Consider the following 18,330-nt stretch of genomic DNA (forward strand, 5'->3'; position numbering starts at 1 on the left):
TTTTTACAAGGGAGAATGCATTTATTGTCTATCCGGAATAAAGTTAGAACGCTTTTTATACCGAAGTTGGATTTTTCTCCAGATACAGGCAACTTTCCCAACTTCGGAAGTAGTGCGCTGAATTTGCCTAAAGATGCGCTATACAACGCATCATTTAGTTTGACAGATAAAATTTCGGAAGAAAGTTCGGTTCGGAAGTCCCGACTTCCGAATTCTAAGTTGGTGCTACACCGACAATACAACACTAACCCAGTACACGTGCATTGTAGTTGCCAAACTACCACACGGAAGTGTACTGGAGTGTCGGACTCGACCATACCGGTAATACCGACTAAACTCCCTTGGGCTCCACCATCGTTTCCCCAGGAACTACCTCTCAGTACTACTTCTGGGGTCTCGTACCTGCCGGATCTGAAGTTAACACCACCTTTGCAGGGTTGCTGTCCGGCATTCTTGCAACATGTCCTGCCCATCGTACCCTTCCGGCTTTAGCTACCTTCTGGATACTGGGTTCGCTGTAGAGTTGGGCGAGCTCATGGTTCATTCTTCGCCGCCACACACCGTCTTCTTGCACACCGCCAAAGATGGTCCTAAGCACCCGTCTCTCGAATACTCCGAGTGCTTGCAAGTCCTCCTCGAGCATTGTCCATGTTTCATGTCCGTAGAGGACAACCGGTCTTATAAGCGTCTTGTACATGACACATTTGGTGTGGTAGCGAATCTTTTTCGACCGCAGTTTCTTCTGGAGCCCGTAGTAGGCCCGACTTCCACAGATGATTGCGTTACCAAGATACAGGAATATCCGAGGCTATGATAAATATAGGATCTAGGATATAGGATGTGCCAATTATTCATTGAAAATTGTACCGATTTTCTGTCAAAATCGTACCGGTTGCTGATTAAGTGAAAATGGCAATCGATTACTTCGATCGGCGGTATCACATTTTAAAAAGTGCAGCTTGTTGTTGCCTTGGCCGTGTTGCTGGGTAATTAAATTGAAATTTATGACAAAATTCAAAAGTTTGTTTTTCGATGTTTTGGGCAAAATGAATGTATGCTAGACTGTAAAATATGTATGCATGATTTTCAAGGGTTATGCTAATTTGAAATACTCGATTTGAAACAATATTAAGTAAGTTTTTACTCTTTTTACTGTAAAACTCATCTAATTTCATGTAAAAACTTTTTGCTGATATTACCACAGACAAACAGACAGAACACTTGTGAAATTTTCATCGTTTACTAATTTACTGGTCAACTTAAATAATCATTAGTTGCCCAATCGATCACTCGTGGCGCGCGCATCGGATTTGCTCTAGTTTGACGTTTGCTCATTACCGCCATCTGGTTCGTGGTTTGCCCAACTTAGTGGAAACAACAGATATCGTTAGTCTTTGTAGGACGATGAATTTGATGAGTAAATGTTCAATGTGTTATGTCTGTTTGTCTGTGATATTACGTAGCATCTTTGGTTACGAAATATGGAAGAAATGAACAAGAAAACATTAATTTTATACATATATTATTTGGCGGATTTTGCATAAAAAATATTTGGAAGCACTGGACACCACCTCGTCGAAGCAATCGACTGAGGAAACAACAAGGCAGTCGCAATTCAATTGTCACATCCTATCCTAGATGATAAAATGATTCAATTTTGACTCCCGGAGACGAGCCAGCCTCGGGCTGAAAGTCTCCTTAATAAAGACAATAATAAAAAAAATTGACTGCCTTATTGCTTCTTTTTTAAACTTTATTAAAGTGTTTTATAAATCTACAGATTAAGTTCAACACCGTTTGTTGCTTCTTCAGTCGGTTGCTTCGACGAAGTGGTGACCTAAGCTTCCAAAAATTTTAATGCAAAATCCGCCAAATAATTTGTTATTAAATTTGCTGTTTTTTCGTTTATTTCTTCCATCATTCATCGTAAAAGAAGTTACGTACAAACAGAAATAAGATTTTACGTGGAATTAGATGAGTTTCAGAGTGAAGATGGTTGAAATGTGGAATGATGCTTCAAATCGAGTGTTCCAAATTAGCATGACCTTTGAGAATCATGTATACACTGCCAAAAATAACTTTATATAGTATATTGTCACGGAAAATGCTGGGTAAAGCGTACCATTGGTACTTCGCGTACCTGAAGGAATAAAATAGACTCCACTTTGCGGTCCTTAGCCTCTTACCCACCACCTCCTATCCCTACTTCCCCGTGGTGCTGGCCGGGATACGAGCAACCTTGCTCCTCTCCGGAGGTGCAAATCTTATTGAGCGTCTGTTCTCCATGTCAGGATCGGCTCACAACAGCGTCTGTTCTCCATGTTAGGGGCGGCTGATCATCGCCCCAGTGTCAGTGAACGACTCTAAGTGAAACTGTGCAACATGGTCCACCGGGAATAAGGAGGAATGGCCCTCCGGAAATTTAGGGGGTTTGGAGTCAGGCCCTGCAAGCCAGCCTTTAAAAAAACATAAGCAACGAACAATCAACAAGAGAGTATGGACCGGAACTATCGGCGAAGACCACTGCGACGAAAAGGGACTAGCGATTGGAAACTCGGTTCGTGTAACTGCAAATCTCTCAACTTCATCGGAAGCACACGCATACTCGCCGATGTGCTCGAGGACCGTGGATTCGGCATCGTAGCGCTGCAGGAGGTTTGTTGGAAGGGATCAATGGTGCGAACGTTTAGAGGTAATTATACCATCTACCAGAGCTGCGGAATAGCTTTCATAGTGATGGGCGATATGCAAAGGCGCGTGATCGGGTGGTGGCCGATCAATGAAACAATGTGCAGGTTGAGGATCAAACGCCGGTTCTTCAACTTCAGCATAATCAACGTCCTTAGCCCACACTCCGGAAGCAGTGATGATGATAAGCACGCATTCTACGCGCAGCTGGAACGTGAGTACGACAGCTGCCCAAGCCACGACGTCAAAATCATCATTTGAACGCTCAGGTTGGCCAAGAGGAGGAGTTTAGACCGACTATTGGGAAGTTCAGCGCTCACCGGCTGACGAACGAAAACGGCCTACGACTAACTGATTTCGCCACCTCGAAGAATATGGCCATTCGCAGCACTGGAATACAGTCTAAGCATTCATTAACGACGCAGCGGAGAACAACGTCGAGTATATGGGGCGAAGTCGACGGAACGATTGGTTCGACGAAGAGTGCAGACAGATTTTGGAGGATAAGGACGCAGCGCGGGCGGTCGCGCTGCAGCAAGGTATCCGGCAGAACGTGGAACGTTATTGACGGAAGCGGAGACATCAGACCCGGCTTTTTCAGGAGAAGAAGCGGAGTGCGAGGAGATGGTACAGCTGTGCCGTTCTCAAGAAACACGCAAGTTCTATCAGAAGCTCAACGCATCCCGCAAAGGCTTCGTGCCGTGAGCCGAAATGCGCCGGGATAAGGATGGGAGTATCTTGACGGACGAACGTGTGGTGATCGAAAGGTGGACACAGCACTACGAGGAACATTTGAATGGCACTGAGAGTACAAACAGTGAAAGTCAAGGCAGCGGAGGAGATGATTACGTCAGTTCCGGACAATGGAAGCCAACCAGCCCCACCTTGAGGGAAGTTAAGGATGCTATCCAACAGCTAAAGACCAATAAAGCAGCTGGTAAGGGTGGCATCGGAGCTGAGCTCATCAAGATGGGTCCGGAAAAGCTAGCCCCTTGCCTGCACAAATTGATAGTTAGAATCTGGGAAACTGAACAGCTACCGGAGGAGTGGAAAGAAGGGGTTTTTTGCCCCATTTACAAGAAAGGCGACAAGCTGGAGTGTGAGAACTTTCGAGCGATCACCATCCTTAATGCCGCCTACAAAGTGATATCCCAGATCATCTTCCGTCGTCTGTCACCATTAGTGAATGAGTTCGTGAGAAGTTATCAAGCCGGCTACTTAAACGGCCGCTCGACAACGCCAAATCCTTCAAAATGCCGTGAACACACTTAAATTATTTTGTAGACCTCGGCAAAATTTTTGCCGAGATTCCAACAGCCGAGATCTTGGTAATATTTTTACTGAAATTCGGTAATTTCTTTACCGAAATTTCGTCAATATTTTGCCGAAGCTCGGCAAAGTTGATTTTTGCCGAGATCTCGGTAACGATTACCGATTACTCGGTAAAGTTTACCGAAATCTCGGTAAACATTTTACCGAAATTCGTCGAAATTATTACCAATATCTCGGCTGTTGGATTCTCGGCAATTGGTAAACTTACAATTTTAAGTGTGTATACCAGATCCCAACGCACCATCTGTTCGTTGATTTCAAGGCGGCATACGACAGTATAGACCGCGTAGAGCTATGGAAAATTATGGACGAGAACAGCTTCCCTGGGAAGCTGACCAGACTGATCAAAGCAACGGAGAATGGTGTGCAAAACTGTGTGAAGATCAAGGGGCATGACACAAGACAATTCCCAAAAAAATCTCCATACTTTTGATGGGATTTTTTGAAATATTTCTTCCGAACATTACTTTCAGTGTCTTAGATGAAAATAGCTTAAATTAACTCAAATTGGACTATCTTTTCTGAGATTAGAAATGCTTAGAAACGGATATTTTAGGATATTTCCGTGTGGCATACTGTCAAGATGCTGTCAGAATGACAAACAAGAAGGAAATAATCCTCGACTTTATTTTGATATTCTTCTATTGTGGATTTACTTGACCAATGGATTCGAAGGTCGGTTCACTTGCCTATTTCAAACGTTCCCTTTTTCAGCAAGGTTTGCCAAATTCAATAAATGTTTGGTATAGATTACCTTGCTTTTTGCTCCTTGTGTATCAAAACAGATGTCAAAACATCGGAACCGAGGGAAACAGCAAAAAGCATGTGGCAGACTTGTCAGTTTTGACAGATTTTACTGTGAAGATGGATGTGAAGGTGAAAACGGCGATTTCAACGACCGTTCAAGGAGCGACTATTTCGAACGGTCGGGTCCAATAGGGAAATCCACGTACAATATACAATAGCCTCTTCAGAATATGATCAGGAATTGCAAAAAGAGTATTTTGCGGTTACCGTGTGCGACTTAAAGGCCTGATTCGAGACTTTATTGCTGCAAAAGCTTGAAATGAAATTTGTCCGAAAAGTCGAGCACTTCGGATCAAATGACCGAACCCGTTGTTTGGTGAATTTAAAATAATGTACGCAGCCCTTTTTTGAAAAACATTTTTCACCGAAGCGAAAGACTTTCGTTGCACAAAAGTGAACTGAATCGGCTTTTGTTTTTGTCAGTTGCAAATCGAAGCAAACCAGTTTTTCAATCATATTTTCCGTTCCAGTTGTGAAAATTCTTGCCAGTTTTCCGTCCAGATTAGGAACAAAAAATTAAGGTTCGTGTGTTGTGACAAATTGTGTTAAGTTTTTGAAAATTTGCAACGTTTTATTTTTGTTTCGTAGAAATTAGATTTGCTGCTAAAATGAATCGTTTGGCGAAGCTTCGGCTGCGCTCGTCCTCCGGAGTGGGGCTCAACGCGAGTTGTCAATCGCTTGGCAACGGAGCCGGTTATGAAACGGCCAACGACGAAAGTATCACTTCCGGCTGCTCATTGTACTATTCTGTGACAGAGGAGGAGGGAGGCGATGGTAACGCAAATGAAACCGCCACAAATGTAGTGGAGCCGATCAGCAAAACACAAGATGAGGCACAACAGCAGCAAAAAAACAACGTCGCAACAGGAGATCTGACAAAAGAGGACAATTCGATCGATGCCACTTTGGAGAATGACTTTAGTGTGGAGGAAGTGAGCACCATCCGAAAGCCGATGATTGTGGCCGCTTCGCCTGCGACGGTAAAGATTGCCAGTAAAATGAGCTGCAAATATCTGGGAGTGTCTTCGACTCCCGCCAAGGTCTTGCGCCGTAGCGTCGGGAAGAATTTGAGTGGGATTGAGAAGTTGAACGAGACTAACGAAAAACAATTGCCATCGGCCATGAAGAAGATGAGAGAACCAAAGTTGTCGGAGGAATCGGCGGCGGAGGACGGGGATGACACGAAGATGACGTTGGATAATAGCATTCAGTCGGTGGTCGACAAAGGAACTCCGGCAGCCGCGCACAAATCTTTTGGAACTAACGTTTTGACGCAATTTTTCGAATCATTGGACGTTAACAAATCTACTCCGGCTCCAGTGCCGCAGATCAAAGTGAACACACCAAGCCCGGAGAAAAAGCGAGAATCTAATTCGCTTGAGAATTTCTTTGAGTCGCTGAAAAAGGACCCGAAAGAGGAACGAACTGGTGGAAAGGAAAATCGACCTCAAAGCGAACGGAAGAATGGCATTAGGAAATCTTTGATCCCAAAGGCACCGGAAGTTAATCCAACGCGAACAAGAAAGAGTATTTTCGGAGTGGACAATCGAATTGCATCGCCGATTGCGAAACCTTCCCGCAAGTCCAGCACCGTACGATTGATTCCGGACCGGTTGAAGGAAATGCGAAAGGCCAATCAATCGGATCTGGTCAATGTCAAGCGGAAATCAGTGGTTCCTCCTGTTGTGAAGCCGATTGTCGCCCAGGAACCGGAGGTTTCAGCTTCCAAGAGCAAGGGGGAGATTGTAGGTGATTCGATCCAGGTAGGTCCGAACCGGAAATCAATGGTGCCGGCTCCCAGAGTGGGCACAATGACGGCCAGACCGCCGCTCGCCAGTGCAGCAGCAGTGAAACGTAAATCGGTGGTCCCGGCGGCAATTGCATCCCGCAGATCCGTTCTACCGGCTAAGAATCTTCGGCGCTCGGTTGTTTCAGGTATGTTATCATTTTTCTTCCGGGATAGTATTGTTATATTCTTTGCTTCATCGCTGATTTTTTTATACAACTTGTTTTTCATGACTTTCTCGTGTTTACCGCTCAATTCAAATTTAACAAAAACAAAATCGAAAGAAATTTGCAATTTAATTTAAGACTAACGTTTGCCTGATTTTAAACCAATACTAGGCGAGTTTGCACTGCATCAATTTTTATTTTTTATGTAATATAAAAAAAAGTATTCAATGGGAAATTTGACCTAATTGTGTTTTACCGAGGCAGAATTTATTATTTTTTCTTCCTTTCAGCCCCGCCAAAGATTGCTCTAAAAGTGCCAGCTAAGACTACTATCACGGGCAGGGACACATCCCGTCGTACAACTCTCGGCAAGCGTTCCGTCACAGATTCCTCCATAGAACGAACGGAACCTATGTCCAAGCTGCGTAAATCTCTTGCACCCGTTAAAGAGGCCAAAACGGAACACTCTCCGAAGGAATCCCAGCCGAAGCCAATTTCCCGTATTCGTCCACCGTCGATTGCAAGCAGCACAGCTCCAACCTCGTTCAAAAAACCAGAAACTTTCAACTGCGATACTTGCCAGCGCCCTTTCCGACTGAAATCCTCCCTGGAGACACACAAAAAGATAGCTCATCAAGCGACCACCCCGTCCCCAGGGACGTCCTCCGGCACGGAACTCAGCAAAACCCCAGACACCAAATGCCGTTACTGCTCGAAAACATTCATCAACGGGAAAATTCTCTCGAATCATATGATTTCCAACTGTCTGAAGATTCCCATTCCAGAGAAGCGCAAACTGCTCGCTCTGGACGATCAAGAACGAGCCAAATCATCTCCGTCCCGGACCCCCGTCGGACGGCCCAAGGCACCATCGGCCATCGGAAGTGCCACCTCACTCAATAACACGGATACGTCCACTTCGAGCAGCATCGGGGACACCAGTGCCAACAGCAGCAATGCATCAACACGTCCGACGTCCTCAAACGGAACGGGTGGTGCCATTCGGAAGCAGGGACGAAACGGCATCGGTCACACCGGAATCACCCGGACGCCGAAGAAGGAGATGAAGTGCCATCTCTGCGGTCGAAAGTTTTTGAATGCCGGGCAGTATGCGCTGCATGTACAGGCGCATGCCAAGGGAATGGAATCGTTGGAGACGGGTGCAGGTCGGCCAACGGTCGATGGGGCGAATAAGGCGAGGAATGGCGGACGATTGACGGTACTGGGCCCGGATGATGCAAGCAAAATCGTACAAAAGCTGGTCAATTTGGGCAAAAAAGTTTGAAGGCAGATAAAAGGCAAGGAAATGTGTGGCCAAGGGTGCGTGAAATCATCAGCTCAGTTCGGATTTTGTTTTTTTTAACCTATATATGACAAACTTTTTATTTCTGACAATTCGGGAATTTAGTGTGTAATTTCTTTTGTTCTATAAAATTATTTCTTTTGTATTCATCGTGAATGTGTTTGTTTTAATGATCCGATTTACTGTTCATAATCCGGAGAAAGAGCTAAAAAACTATATCTCAATGATGCAAAATTAATAACATTTGAAAACGTTATTAATAAAATCTCCTTTTTTGTGAGTTGCGGTTCACCTTTCACCGGGTGGTAATGGCCATGCGTGGCCGAATTCGCTCCTTATTGATAACAAAGGGCAAAAAGCAAAGGTGCATGAGAACAAACAATGACTAAACGCACAACGAAGCGTCTTGATAAAAAAAATAGATTGATTGATTTTAAAAACACTAAATTGGATTGTTAAAACATGTTTTCGAAATAAAAAGCAAACTCTTTGTTCTGTATATTAAACAACATGTTATTCAAAAACAAATAATTCAATAATTTCCATTTCGTATTTGAATATTCTACAAACTACAAATTCACAGTTCGATTTTTTTTATCATAAGAGCGTTAACGATCAACGTTCCGCGATTATCACCTTTAAAGTCCAGCACCCCTCAAGATGACGCACTTCTGTCGTCACCGAGCTCCATCCTCGTGAGGCAGGTCATCAGTCGCAAACCTAATCCTATCGGCTTCTGCCATCAGCTCCCCATAGCCAAAGGCCGGCAACCCATTGACCAGGGCCTTGTTCCGCAGGTTTACATCGTTCGACAGCAACATCAGCTCGGTCCGGGCCCGTCCAGCGATTATTTGGCGCAATTGGAAGCAACAGTTGATGATGTGGTCGTCCGGGTTTTCCACCGGAACCAAATGTATCGTTGCCTCAATTGTCGATTGACCTTTGACGCGCGGGTCACGCCGCTTCAGATGATCGTTGAGGAATCGGATAGACTGGCTTGCGGCTTGCGAGAGCGGTTTGCCCTGCTCTCGATGTTTTATACGGTCCAGCTCCTGAAGCACGATGTACGGAACGACCAGAATCGGTTGACCAATGTCTAAAAGTAAGAGTGTGAAATGCAACACTATTTGAATTCCGTTACAAAATTTGTAATACAAAATAAAACTTACGAGGAAATCCTTTCCCGAGCAGCTGTTCGACCCCTTTGAGGTGCGACAGAAACACGTTCGTATCCATCACAAGGAAAACAAATCGCGGGAAATGGATCTGATCAAACAGATGAACTCCGTATTCGGGAATGCTTGTATCCAATATGGCCTCCCTACTGTTGGGATTCGAAAGCTGCCGTACGGCAACAACTTCCCGCAGGGCCACCTCTTCTGGAATGTCTTCCCAATCCATGGCTTCCGAATCGGTTGCTAATACGGCAATGGAAACGTTCTGATGGGCGTCACTCAGGTCGGTCATTTCGGCGTCCTCATCAAGAAGAACAGACTGCTGGACTACTTCCTGAGCAAGTTTTTCACGGATGCCGGCCAAACGCTCGTTGGCGGGAGATTTCACTAAGCTTGGAGTGCTCGGTTCAATTTGAATGAGAGTTTGTACTTTTGGGGTTGATGTGAAGGAGGGCCTTTCATTAGAAAGAACTTTAAGTAATGGCGAAGGCAAAACTTGCTCTGGTAGCTTTTGAGCTACTAGTTTTGGTGAAATAATAATGGAGTCGACTGTTTCGGTTGTAGTAGGTTCATGAGAAAGTTTCAGCAGTTTAGCTGAGCATTGCTGTTGCTCAACTTGAATGGGCTTTTGAACAAGTTTCTGTATTTTGTTTGAACAGCCAATACTTGAATCCTTTGAAACAGGTTTTTCCTGAGGTACCGTTGCATTTAAAGAAAGTGTTTCTTTTGGTCTTGTACCATCCACTTTTTTGGTTTCCACAAAAATGGAGGACTCCACCGGTTCTGTCTTCGCTTTTTTAGGTATTTTAAATGATTTTAGTTCTTTATTAACCTTGAGTGGTGTCTCAACGTCATTAGTAGACTTCAAAACTTCTTGCTTAATATTTTCATTCTTATTTAACCTAATATTTGTTGCTTTTGGAGGCGTCTTCTTCGCAATAGCCTTACTCTTAGAGCTAATCTTATCCGACTTGCTCTTTTTCGTAGGCGACAAATCAGAACAAGTCACTTCCCTTCGCTTTGACTTGGAATTAGTGACTTCTTTACTCTTCGTTGGCGATTTGGACGCAATTGTCTTACGCGGACTTTCTGGGGTCTTGGCTTCTTTCCTACATTCACCCTTCTGACGCTCGATCTTCCTCTCGACCTCCAACTGTTTTTGTAGCTTATCCAATCGTTCCTTGGCCATATTCTTCCGCTGTTTGAACTGGGTGTCATTTTTGAGCTGTATCACTTTCTCCGACTTGACGGCGGATGAACTCTGAACCTTTTCTTTGGATTCCGTTTTCCCAGGAACATTTCGGATGATATCCTTCTCCTTTTCGAGTGCTCTTGTTTTACCCGGATGCTCCCAAAGGCTTTCCTTTGTCGCCACGTTGAAGAAGTAGAACTTACCCGGATGTTTCTTTGAAGGGACCTTGGTCCAGTGCTTCGGAAGCTGATTGTCATCATCAGGACTATTGTTATCTTTCTGTGGTTGTTCTTTTTTCACGGAGGCCACGACCTCATCGGTGGACATTGTTTCGTCATGAAACACCAGAGCTTAGAGATCAGAAGGAATCGGAATAATCACACGCGCGTGATATCACACACTGTTGATGTTTGAGATTTTGTTCTTTTTTTGTGTGATCAAAACATGTACGCATATTCGAAAGCAATTAAAAATGAGTTATTTGAATAAAAGTGTGCAGCCATTTCTACTTGCAAAGATAGCTCCTAAACAACATGAGGCGGTCACTAGTGAAACTACATTTTCGTCATATTTTAACGTAGGACCAGCTACCCCCAATATTTAAGGCAATCCATAAGGGGCAAGCCAGCCCGGATAAAAAATCGATACAATAGAGTTACAACACAGATAACAGATATTTAGGCTAGAACAAATTTTATTGAAAATCCTGTGTAAACTTTTGAATTGATATACGTTGGCCCACTACTGCCATCTACTCAACTGATTGCGGCAGTACACACGGACGCAGCTGATTAACAACCGTCGAACGCAGCCAATGCATTTGACAGCCGCATTTGGGCTGCGTTTTCAATAACAATGATCCTTGCGCCATCTCCAATCGATTGCCAAACGCGGTCCCAATTTAAAATACATTTGAATTAACGGTTGCGGATGATTACACACGTATCGGATGCCAGCCTCAATATCTATTATCTGTGCTACAGTATAATTCCCACTGGAATCCATTATATAAGATACATTAATGTTGTCCAATGAGCAGCTTGAAGTAGCTCGAAGTTTCTCCCGTCCTGCTCGTTAATGGACATGAGCGGGATGAGGATAACTTCGAGCTACTTCAAGCTGCTCATTGGACAGCACCATTCATCGTATTATTCCGTAACACGAAATAGCATAGCATAGCATAGCATATGTGATTGTACAAATCGTGGGTGGCTATACAATGCTCAATTCAAGCTCCATCCGGAATAAGGGCGAATGTCGCAAGAGAGGACTCTCCCCGTCGACCCCCCCTCCCCTAAACAAAAGTGACAAGAAGCAGATCTCTCTGTGGTTTATCACCTCAGAATGAACAATGCGAACTTGCATTCTGAGGTGATAAACCGCAAAGAAATTCCCTGCCCGTCACCTCCATTCAAATGAGGGGAAGTCGATGAAGAGAACCCTCTCCCGCGACACCCGCCCCCTTACCAGACAGAGCTTGAATTGAGCAATCTACTGTATATTGTCGCAAATTGGTACTTGGGATTAGTACCTTTTCCTATACAGTAGCAGTTGTATACCTGGCCACGTCCTTACAATCACGGGAGGAAGGGAAGGAATGTTAGTTCAACATCTACTAGTGAAGATGCAGGGAACCCATACTACCTTCATAGATGTCTCGGGAAGGAAAATTTGTGTTAGTGGGAAAGGTGAATAATAGGGAGCTCTATTCGACAATATAGAGCGTTTGTCAATAACAGTATATGCTGTAAAAATAATAAAATATATTCATCAATTTACTTACGAACCGTCCTAAGGGAAAAACAAAACAAAACACAAAATTTCGGCAAATCGCGCGATCGTTCTGCCGTCCGAAACAAGAGCCAACACGCACTGAACTAATTAACTTTATTACCGGCCGCGCAATACAAAACACAAAATTTCGGCAAATCGCGCGATCGTTCTGCCGTCCGAAACAAGAGCCAACACGCACTGAACTAATTAACTTTATTACCGGCCGCGCAATACAAAACACAAAATTTCGGCAAATCGCGCGATCGTTCTGCCGTCCGAAACAAGAGCCAACACGCACTGAACTAATTAACTTTATTACCGGCCGCGCAATACAAAACACAAAATTTCGGCAAATCGCGCGATCGTTCTGCCGTCCGAAACAAGAGCCAACACGCACTGAACTAATTAACTTTATTACCGGCCGCGCAATACAAAACACAAAATTTCGGCAAATCGCGCGATCGTTCTGCCGTCCGAAACAAGAGCCAACACGCACTGAACTAATTAACTTTATTACCGGCCGCGCGATGCAAAACACAAAATTTCGGCAAATCGCGCGATCGTTCTGCCGTCTGAAACAAGAGCCAACACGCACTGAACTAATTAACTTTATTACCGGCCGCGCAATGCAAAACACAAAATTTCGGCAAATCGCGCGATCGTTCTGCCGTCCGAAACAAGAGCCAACACGCACTGAACTAATTAACTTTATTACCGGCCGCGCAATACAAAACACAAAATTTCGGCAAATCGCGCGATCGTTCTGCCGTCCGAAACAAGAGCCAACACGCACTGAACTAATTAACTTTATTACCGGCCGCGCAATACAAAACACAAAATTTCGGCAAATCGCGCGATCGTTCTGCCGTCCGAAACAAGAGCCAACACGCACTGAACTAATTAACTTTATTACCGGCCGCGCGATGCAAAACACAAAATTTCGGCAAATCGCGCGATCGTTCTGCCGTCTGAAACAAGAGCCAACACGCACTGAACTAATTAACTTTATTACCGGCCGCGCAATGCAAAACACAAAATTTCGGCAAATCGCGCGATCGTTCTGCCGTCCGAAACAAGAGCCAACACGCACTGAACTAATTAACTTTATTACCGGCCGCGCAATACAAAACACAAAATTTCGGCAAATCGCGCGATCGTTCTGCCGTCCGAAACAAGAGCCAACACGCACTGAGCTAATTAACTTTATTACCGGCCGCGCGATGCAAAACACAAAATTTCGGCAAATCGCGCGATCGTTCTGCCGTCCGAAACAAGAGTTCATCGTATTATTCCGTAACACGAAATGTCCCGAAATTCTCAAAGAAAATCTAACAAAAACCGACGGGAATATATCTGGGATGAATTGCAACGAAAACAGTGCTTACCTATATTCCGGTGGTTTCTCAGCTATTAGCTGTGGAACGGGACAATGACTACCTCTCTTTACTCAACACACTTTGTTCCATCACAAAACTCTCTCATCCTCTTAATTATAAAGACTTTGTTTCTCAGTGCATAATAAAAACAACAACAACCGCGTGCGGACTTGTAAAACCGGAGTTATAAATAAAGTTACTTTTATTTCGTATTTCGCGCGTTTGATTCCTCCGTCGGTATCCCGAATTCCCGTGTGCCATTCCACTGCTGTACCTCGACTTTGCCGTCAGGTTATCGGCCCAGCGACCGCGGCCACGGAAGTGTTTTTGTGACGGAAAGATTCGGCCGGGAAGAGCCGGATAGTTTTTGCTTCGAAGAGGGTGTGCCTCGTTTTTCGCGTGAAAGTCTGGACGGTGAAAAAGTCGCTCGTGAGAAAAACTAGCGGGACATTTGTGAAGTGCCTATTTCCGAAAGTGCGATGGCTGAAGCAAAGTTTTCCGTTCCCTTGCTTAATGGGACGAATTGGCAGACCTGGCGGATCCGGGTCGAGATGCTGCTGGCGCGTGAAAATCTTTGGGAAGTGGTCGATGACGATGTTCCGGACCAAGGTGATCAAAGTGCTTCTTGGATTTCAAAGGATCGGAAGGCCAAAGCGACGTTGATCCTGCTTCTTGATGACAGCCAGTTATCGCTGATCAAGAACTGTACCCACGCCCAGGATGTCTTCAATGCCCTGAAGAATTACCACCAGAAGACGACACGATCCGTCCGTGTGTCGTTGCTCAAGCGGCTGTGTTCTGCAAATCTGACGGAAAACGGCGATATTGAGAAGCACATCGTTGTTTTTGATGATCTCTTCGATCGTCTTGATGGTGCCGGAATGAATCTGGATGAGGACACTAAAATCTGCATGCTCCTGCGGAGCCTTCCTCCATCGTATGACGGGCTTGTGACTGCGCTGGACAGTCGAACGGATGACGATATTTCCCTCGACGTGGTGAAAGCAAAGTTGGTCGACGAGTTCAATCGACATCTCGAAAGGAAGGGCGTGACGGTGAAGGTTGAGAAGGCAATGCGATCCGCAGAGAATAGGTTAAGCAACGAATCGCGGACCTGTCACTACTGCAAGAAAGCGGGACATCTCAAGAGGAACTGCCGCAAGTTCCAGGCGGATCAACAGAAGAAGAACGGAAACTCGTCGAAAGCGGATGCTGATCGGAATGTGAGAGCAAAAGCTGCACAAAATGATGCGAGAGGCGTTGCGTTCACGGTGGCGGAAGAAAACCACAGTAGCTGGGTAATCGACAGCGGGGCAAGCGCCCACATGACCAACGATAAGAACTTCTTCAGCTCGTTGAAATTGTTTGCTGGTGGTTTCATCACGCTTGCTGACGGCAAGCGCACACAAATTCAAGGCGAAGGTTCTGGTGTAATATTCGGCATCGACGGAGCCGGTCGCGATCAGAAGATTGACTTCAGCGAGGTGAAGTATGTTCCGGGTCTTTCCACAAACCTGGTTTCAGTCAGCAAGCTCTCCCAAAAGGGCTACAAGGTGAGTTTTGATTCGAATGGATGCGATATTATTGATGCTGAATGTAACGTTGTTGCGACGGGAGGGCGCCACGGCGGTCTGTATTATCTGCGAATCGCAGAGGCATCATTGACTGCTAACGAAGGTCAACATAAACTGAACTGCCAGCATCAATGGCACCGGCGGCTAGGGCACCGCGATTGGGCTGCCGCCGAAAGAATCGTGAAAGAACAGTTAGCTACGGGTTGGAATGTGAGTGACTGCGGCTTGCGACTGGTGTGTGAGTGCTGTATGGAGAGTAAATCGGCCAGACTTCCGTTTCCTCCAGTGGTTGACCGAAAAGCATCTCGTGTACTAGACATTGTGCACACAGACGTGTGCGGGCCGATGGATTGTGTCACCCCTAGCGGAAATCGGTACGCAATGACCATAACGGATGATTATAGTCGCTTCACTGTAACCTATCTTCTTCGCCATAAGTCTGAAGCTGCCAACAATATTAAAGAGTACGTAAAGTGGGTAGAAAACCTGTTTGGACGTAAGCCATGTGTGGTGCGTTCGGATGGAGGGGGAGAATTCGTAAATAATGAGCTGCGTGCCTTTTATAAAGCTGAAGGAATCCGACTTCAGTACACTACCCCCTATTCGCCTCAGCAAAATGGCGTAGCTGAGCGCAAAAACAGATCCCTTGGTGAGATGGCAACGTGTATGTTAGTTGACTCAGGCTTAGACAAACGTTTCTGGGGTGAGGCTATTCTTACAGCCACTTACCTGCAGAACCGACTTCCTTCTCGATCGGTCCAGAAAACACCATACGAGCTTTGGTGGGGAAAGCTTCCGGATCTTGGTCATCTCCGTGTATTCGGCAGCGAAGCTTTCGTGCACGTCCCAGACGTCAAGCGGAAGAAGATGGATAGTAAGGCAATAAAACTCACATTTGTTGGCTATGCAATCGAACAGAAGGGATACCGGTTTGTGGACCTGGAAACGGATGCGATAACCGTCAGCCGGGACGCTCGTTTCATTGAGCTCGGCAACGGTTCTTCATCGGTGGAAATACCGGTTACTGCAACGAACAAGAATGTGGAGGAAGATATTCAGCTGATTCCCTTCAAAGAAGAGAAGGATGAAGAAGAAGCCAATGAAGAGGCTAGTGATACAGTGGTTCCTGTAGACAACGAAGCTGATAGCGAGAAAAATGGTGAACTAGAAGCTGGTGTTTGTCGGTCTCGATGTGTCACTCAAGGATCGCGGCCAAGGTACCTGGAGGAATACGATCTGGGATGCGCCGTCGGATATGCTGCGTGTGCAGTGGAAGGTCCAGTAAATCATCGAGACGCTTTGAAAGATCCGGTGTGGCGTGAAGCCATGAACGAAGAGCTTGTCGCGCATCAGCGAAACGGGACATGGAAGCTGGTTCCACGGCCGAAAGACCAGAAAGTTATCGGCTCAAAGTGGATTTACCGAGTCAAACGAAATACTTACTTATGGATCCTGTGCACCTCCGGTGGTGCAAAGGGCCGACTTGAAAGATCTCCATCCTGAGCGATGCCCGGCTATCGCTTTAACCTGTTGCCAGGTTAGATTTCGGTCGACTTCTTTTCATAGGCGTAACTAGAGTCTCGGTCTAGGGGGGGCCATGGCACCAGCTGGTGGGATGTAATTTTTCAAAGGCGATTTAAAGCACTGTGCGCATGGATTGCAATAGAAATGGTTTGACTAAGTTTATCGCTCATTCGTCCTAGAAATAACATAAAAAATCGCGAATAATACAATTGATTTCCAATGATGCTGTGATTGCTTCAAAACGCTGTGTCTGTGTCAACTTGTCTTCTCCATGTTACTAAATGTGGATAAGTGTGTAATCTAAGATTCAAGAATCTTCTTCGAATTATCTATAAATGAAATTCGATATGAGTATATTTCTGAAAGTTTTCAAGCATTTCCATGGTTACTTAATGCATAAAGATGTCGATTTTTTTGAAACTTGAAATTTTTGAAACTCTTTAGATGTGGAATAAATTCCACGAAATTTTGTCATAATCAATATAAGTATTCATGCAATTCCAAAATGTATGCTATGTGCTGAAATAGTTAAGTACCGATGAACACAAATTTGGAATCCTAAAGAGTTTTTTATGAGTCATAAATTCCATGAGTCATAAAATTATGAGTCATAAATCAAATTCCAGAATAACATAGGGTTTTTGTAGTTACTGACGTTAGGAAGAGGCTTTATTATGGTTTTCTGAATAGGTGAGAGATTTCTCTGCAAAAATCAAAGAGACTTGAGAAGCAACCAAATCGATCTGGATTGTGCTGCAAAAGAAATGTTTTCTAATACGAACTGGTTTCTAAATCAATTTTTTTTTTATCCTAAAAAACAAATTCTAACTAAAGCAGGCACAAAAGAGTTTTCCGATGATCCTTATGAAATCGCCAAAAAATTAAATGGAACAAGATCTTTTGAGGATTATAAAAATATTTCTTTAATGCAATCTCTGTTGTGAGTGCGAAGGTTGCCTAAGTTTTGTCCTAATACTTTCAATGGAATGCGTTGTTGATTTTTCTGTCATTGTAACAAAGATTCTTAAGTTTTATAATTTTATATCTTTCTGTGCCAGAATTATATAGCGAGAGCAAAAAGCTCCATAGGAATTTGATCAACTGTTTTGCGGCATACCTTGCGATTAACTCGAAGATTTTCGAAAGAATGGTCGTTCGAAACTTCATTGACCGGATTTGTGTACATGTTCTCATTTTGATGTATGTAGTTGCTTCAGTCTTTTTTGAAGCGGATGGTAGTTTAATAGAACAGAAATATTTATATCCTAATACAATTATGTTTTTATGTTTCTGCGACCAGGATACTAGTCAAACAAATGCAGAACAAATTTATTATTTTAAGCTAGCAACTGAATTAGAAGCGGCATTGATTTTAGCTTAAAATCGAGAAAATGTTCCCGGGGGTCCAACTTAAATATTTCGATGCTTTGCTGAACAAATGGTCATAGATGTGATAACGCAACAAAAAATATGTTTATAGAATTCATAATCAAAATTAAGAAATATGTAGAAAATATGTAAATTAAATAAAACTGACTAAGTTGGAATTACTTTTCAAAATTTTCTGGGGGGGGCCACAAGCAGGTCTGGAGGGGGCCAGGCCCCCCCCGGCCCCCCCTTATTTACGCCAATG

General features: G+C 44.4%; 2 protein-coding genes across 2 annotated transcripts; one reads left to right on the forward strand and one right to left on the reverse strand.

The window, feature by feature from the left end:
* The first annotated feature begins 5,190 nt into the window (after nucleotides 1-5,190).
* On the forward strand, nucleotides 5,191-8,239 carry LOC134207575 (uncharacterized). Its single transcript, XM_062683283.1, has 3 exons — nucleotides 5,191-5,348; nucleotides 5,416-6,762; nucleotides 7,071-8,239. Exons 2-3 carry the CDS (start codon nucleotides 5,436-5,438, stop codon nucleotides 8,063-8,065), a joined length of 2,322 nt encoding a protein of 773 aa, XP_062539267.1. The 5' UTR covers nucleotides 5,191-5,348; nucleotides 5,416-5,435; the 3' UTR covers nucleotides 8,066-8,239.
* A 150-nt stretch (nucleotides 8,240-8,389) lies between these two features.
* On the reverse strand, nucleotides 8,390-10,898 carry LOC134207576 (transcriptional protein SWT1). The gene is made up of 2 exons (XM_062683284.1): nucleotides 9,253-10,898; nucleotides 8,390-9,179 (listed from the first exon to the last, which is right to left on the reverse strand). Exons 1-2 carry the CDS (start codon nucleotides 10,775-10,777, stop codon nucleotides 8,761-8,763), a joined length of 1,944 nt encoding a protein of 647 aa, XP_062539268.1. The 5' UTR covers nucleotides 10,778-10,898; the 3' UTR covers nucleotides 8,390-8,760.
* Between the last annotated feature and the right edge of the window lie 7,432 nt (nucleotides 10,899-18,330).

Source organism: Armigeres subalbatus, chromosome 1 (assembly GCF_024139115.2).
Source record: "Armigeres subalbatus isolate Guangzhou_Male chromosome 1, GZ_Asu_2, whole genome shotgun sequence".
NCBI classification, from domain to species: domain Eukaryota; kingdom Metazoa; phylum Arthropoda; class Insecta; order Diptera; family Culicidae; genus Armigeres; species Armigeres subalbatus.

Excerpts from the sequence above, each read along its gene's own strand:
- LOC134207576 (XM_062683284.1), bottom strand. The coding sequence starts at position 10,777 with ATGTCCACCGATGAGGTCGTGGCCTCCGTGAAAAAAGAACAACCACAG. Across the intron at positions 9,180-9,252 it reads GCTCGGGAAAGGATTTCCTC|ACATTGGTCAACCGATTCTG; the intron begins GTAAGTTTTATT and ends TCTTACTTTTAG.
- LOC134207575 (XM_062683283.1), top strand. The coding sequence starts at position 5,436 with ATGAATCGTTTGGCGAAGCTTCGGCTGCGCTCGTCCTCCGGAGTGGGG. Across the intron at positions 6,763-7,070 it reads TCGGCGCTCGGTTGTTTCAG|CCCCGCCAAAGATTGCTCTA; the intron begins GTATGTTATCAT and ends TCTTCCTTTCAG.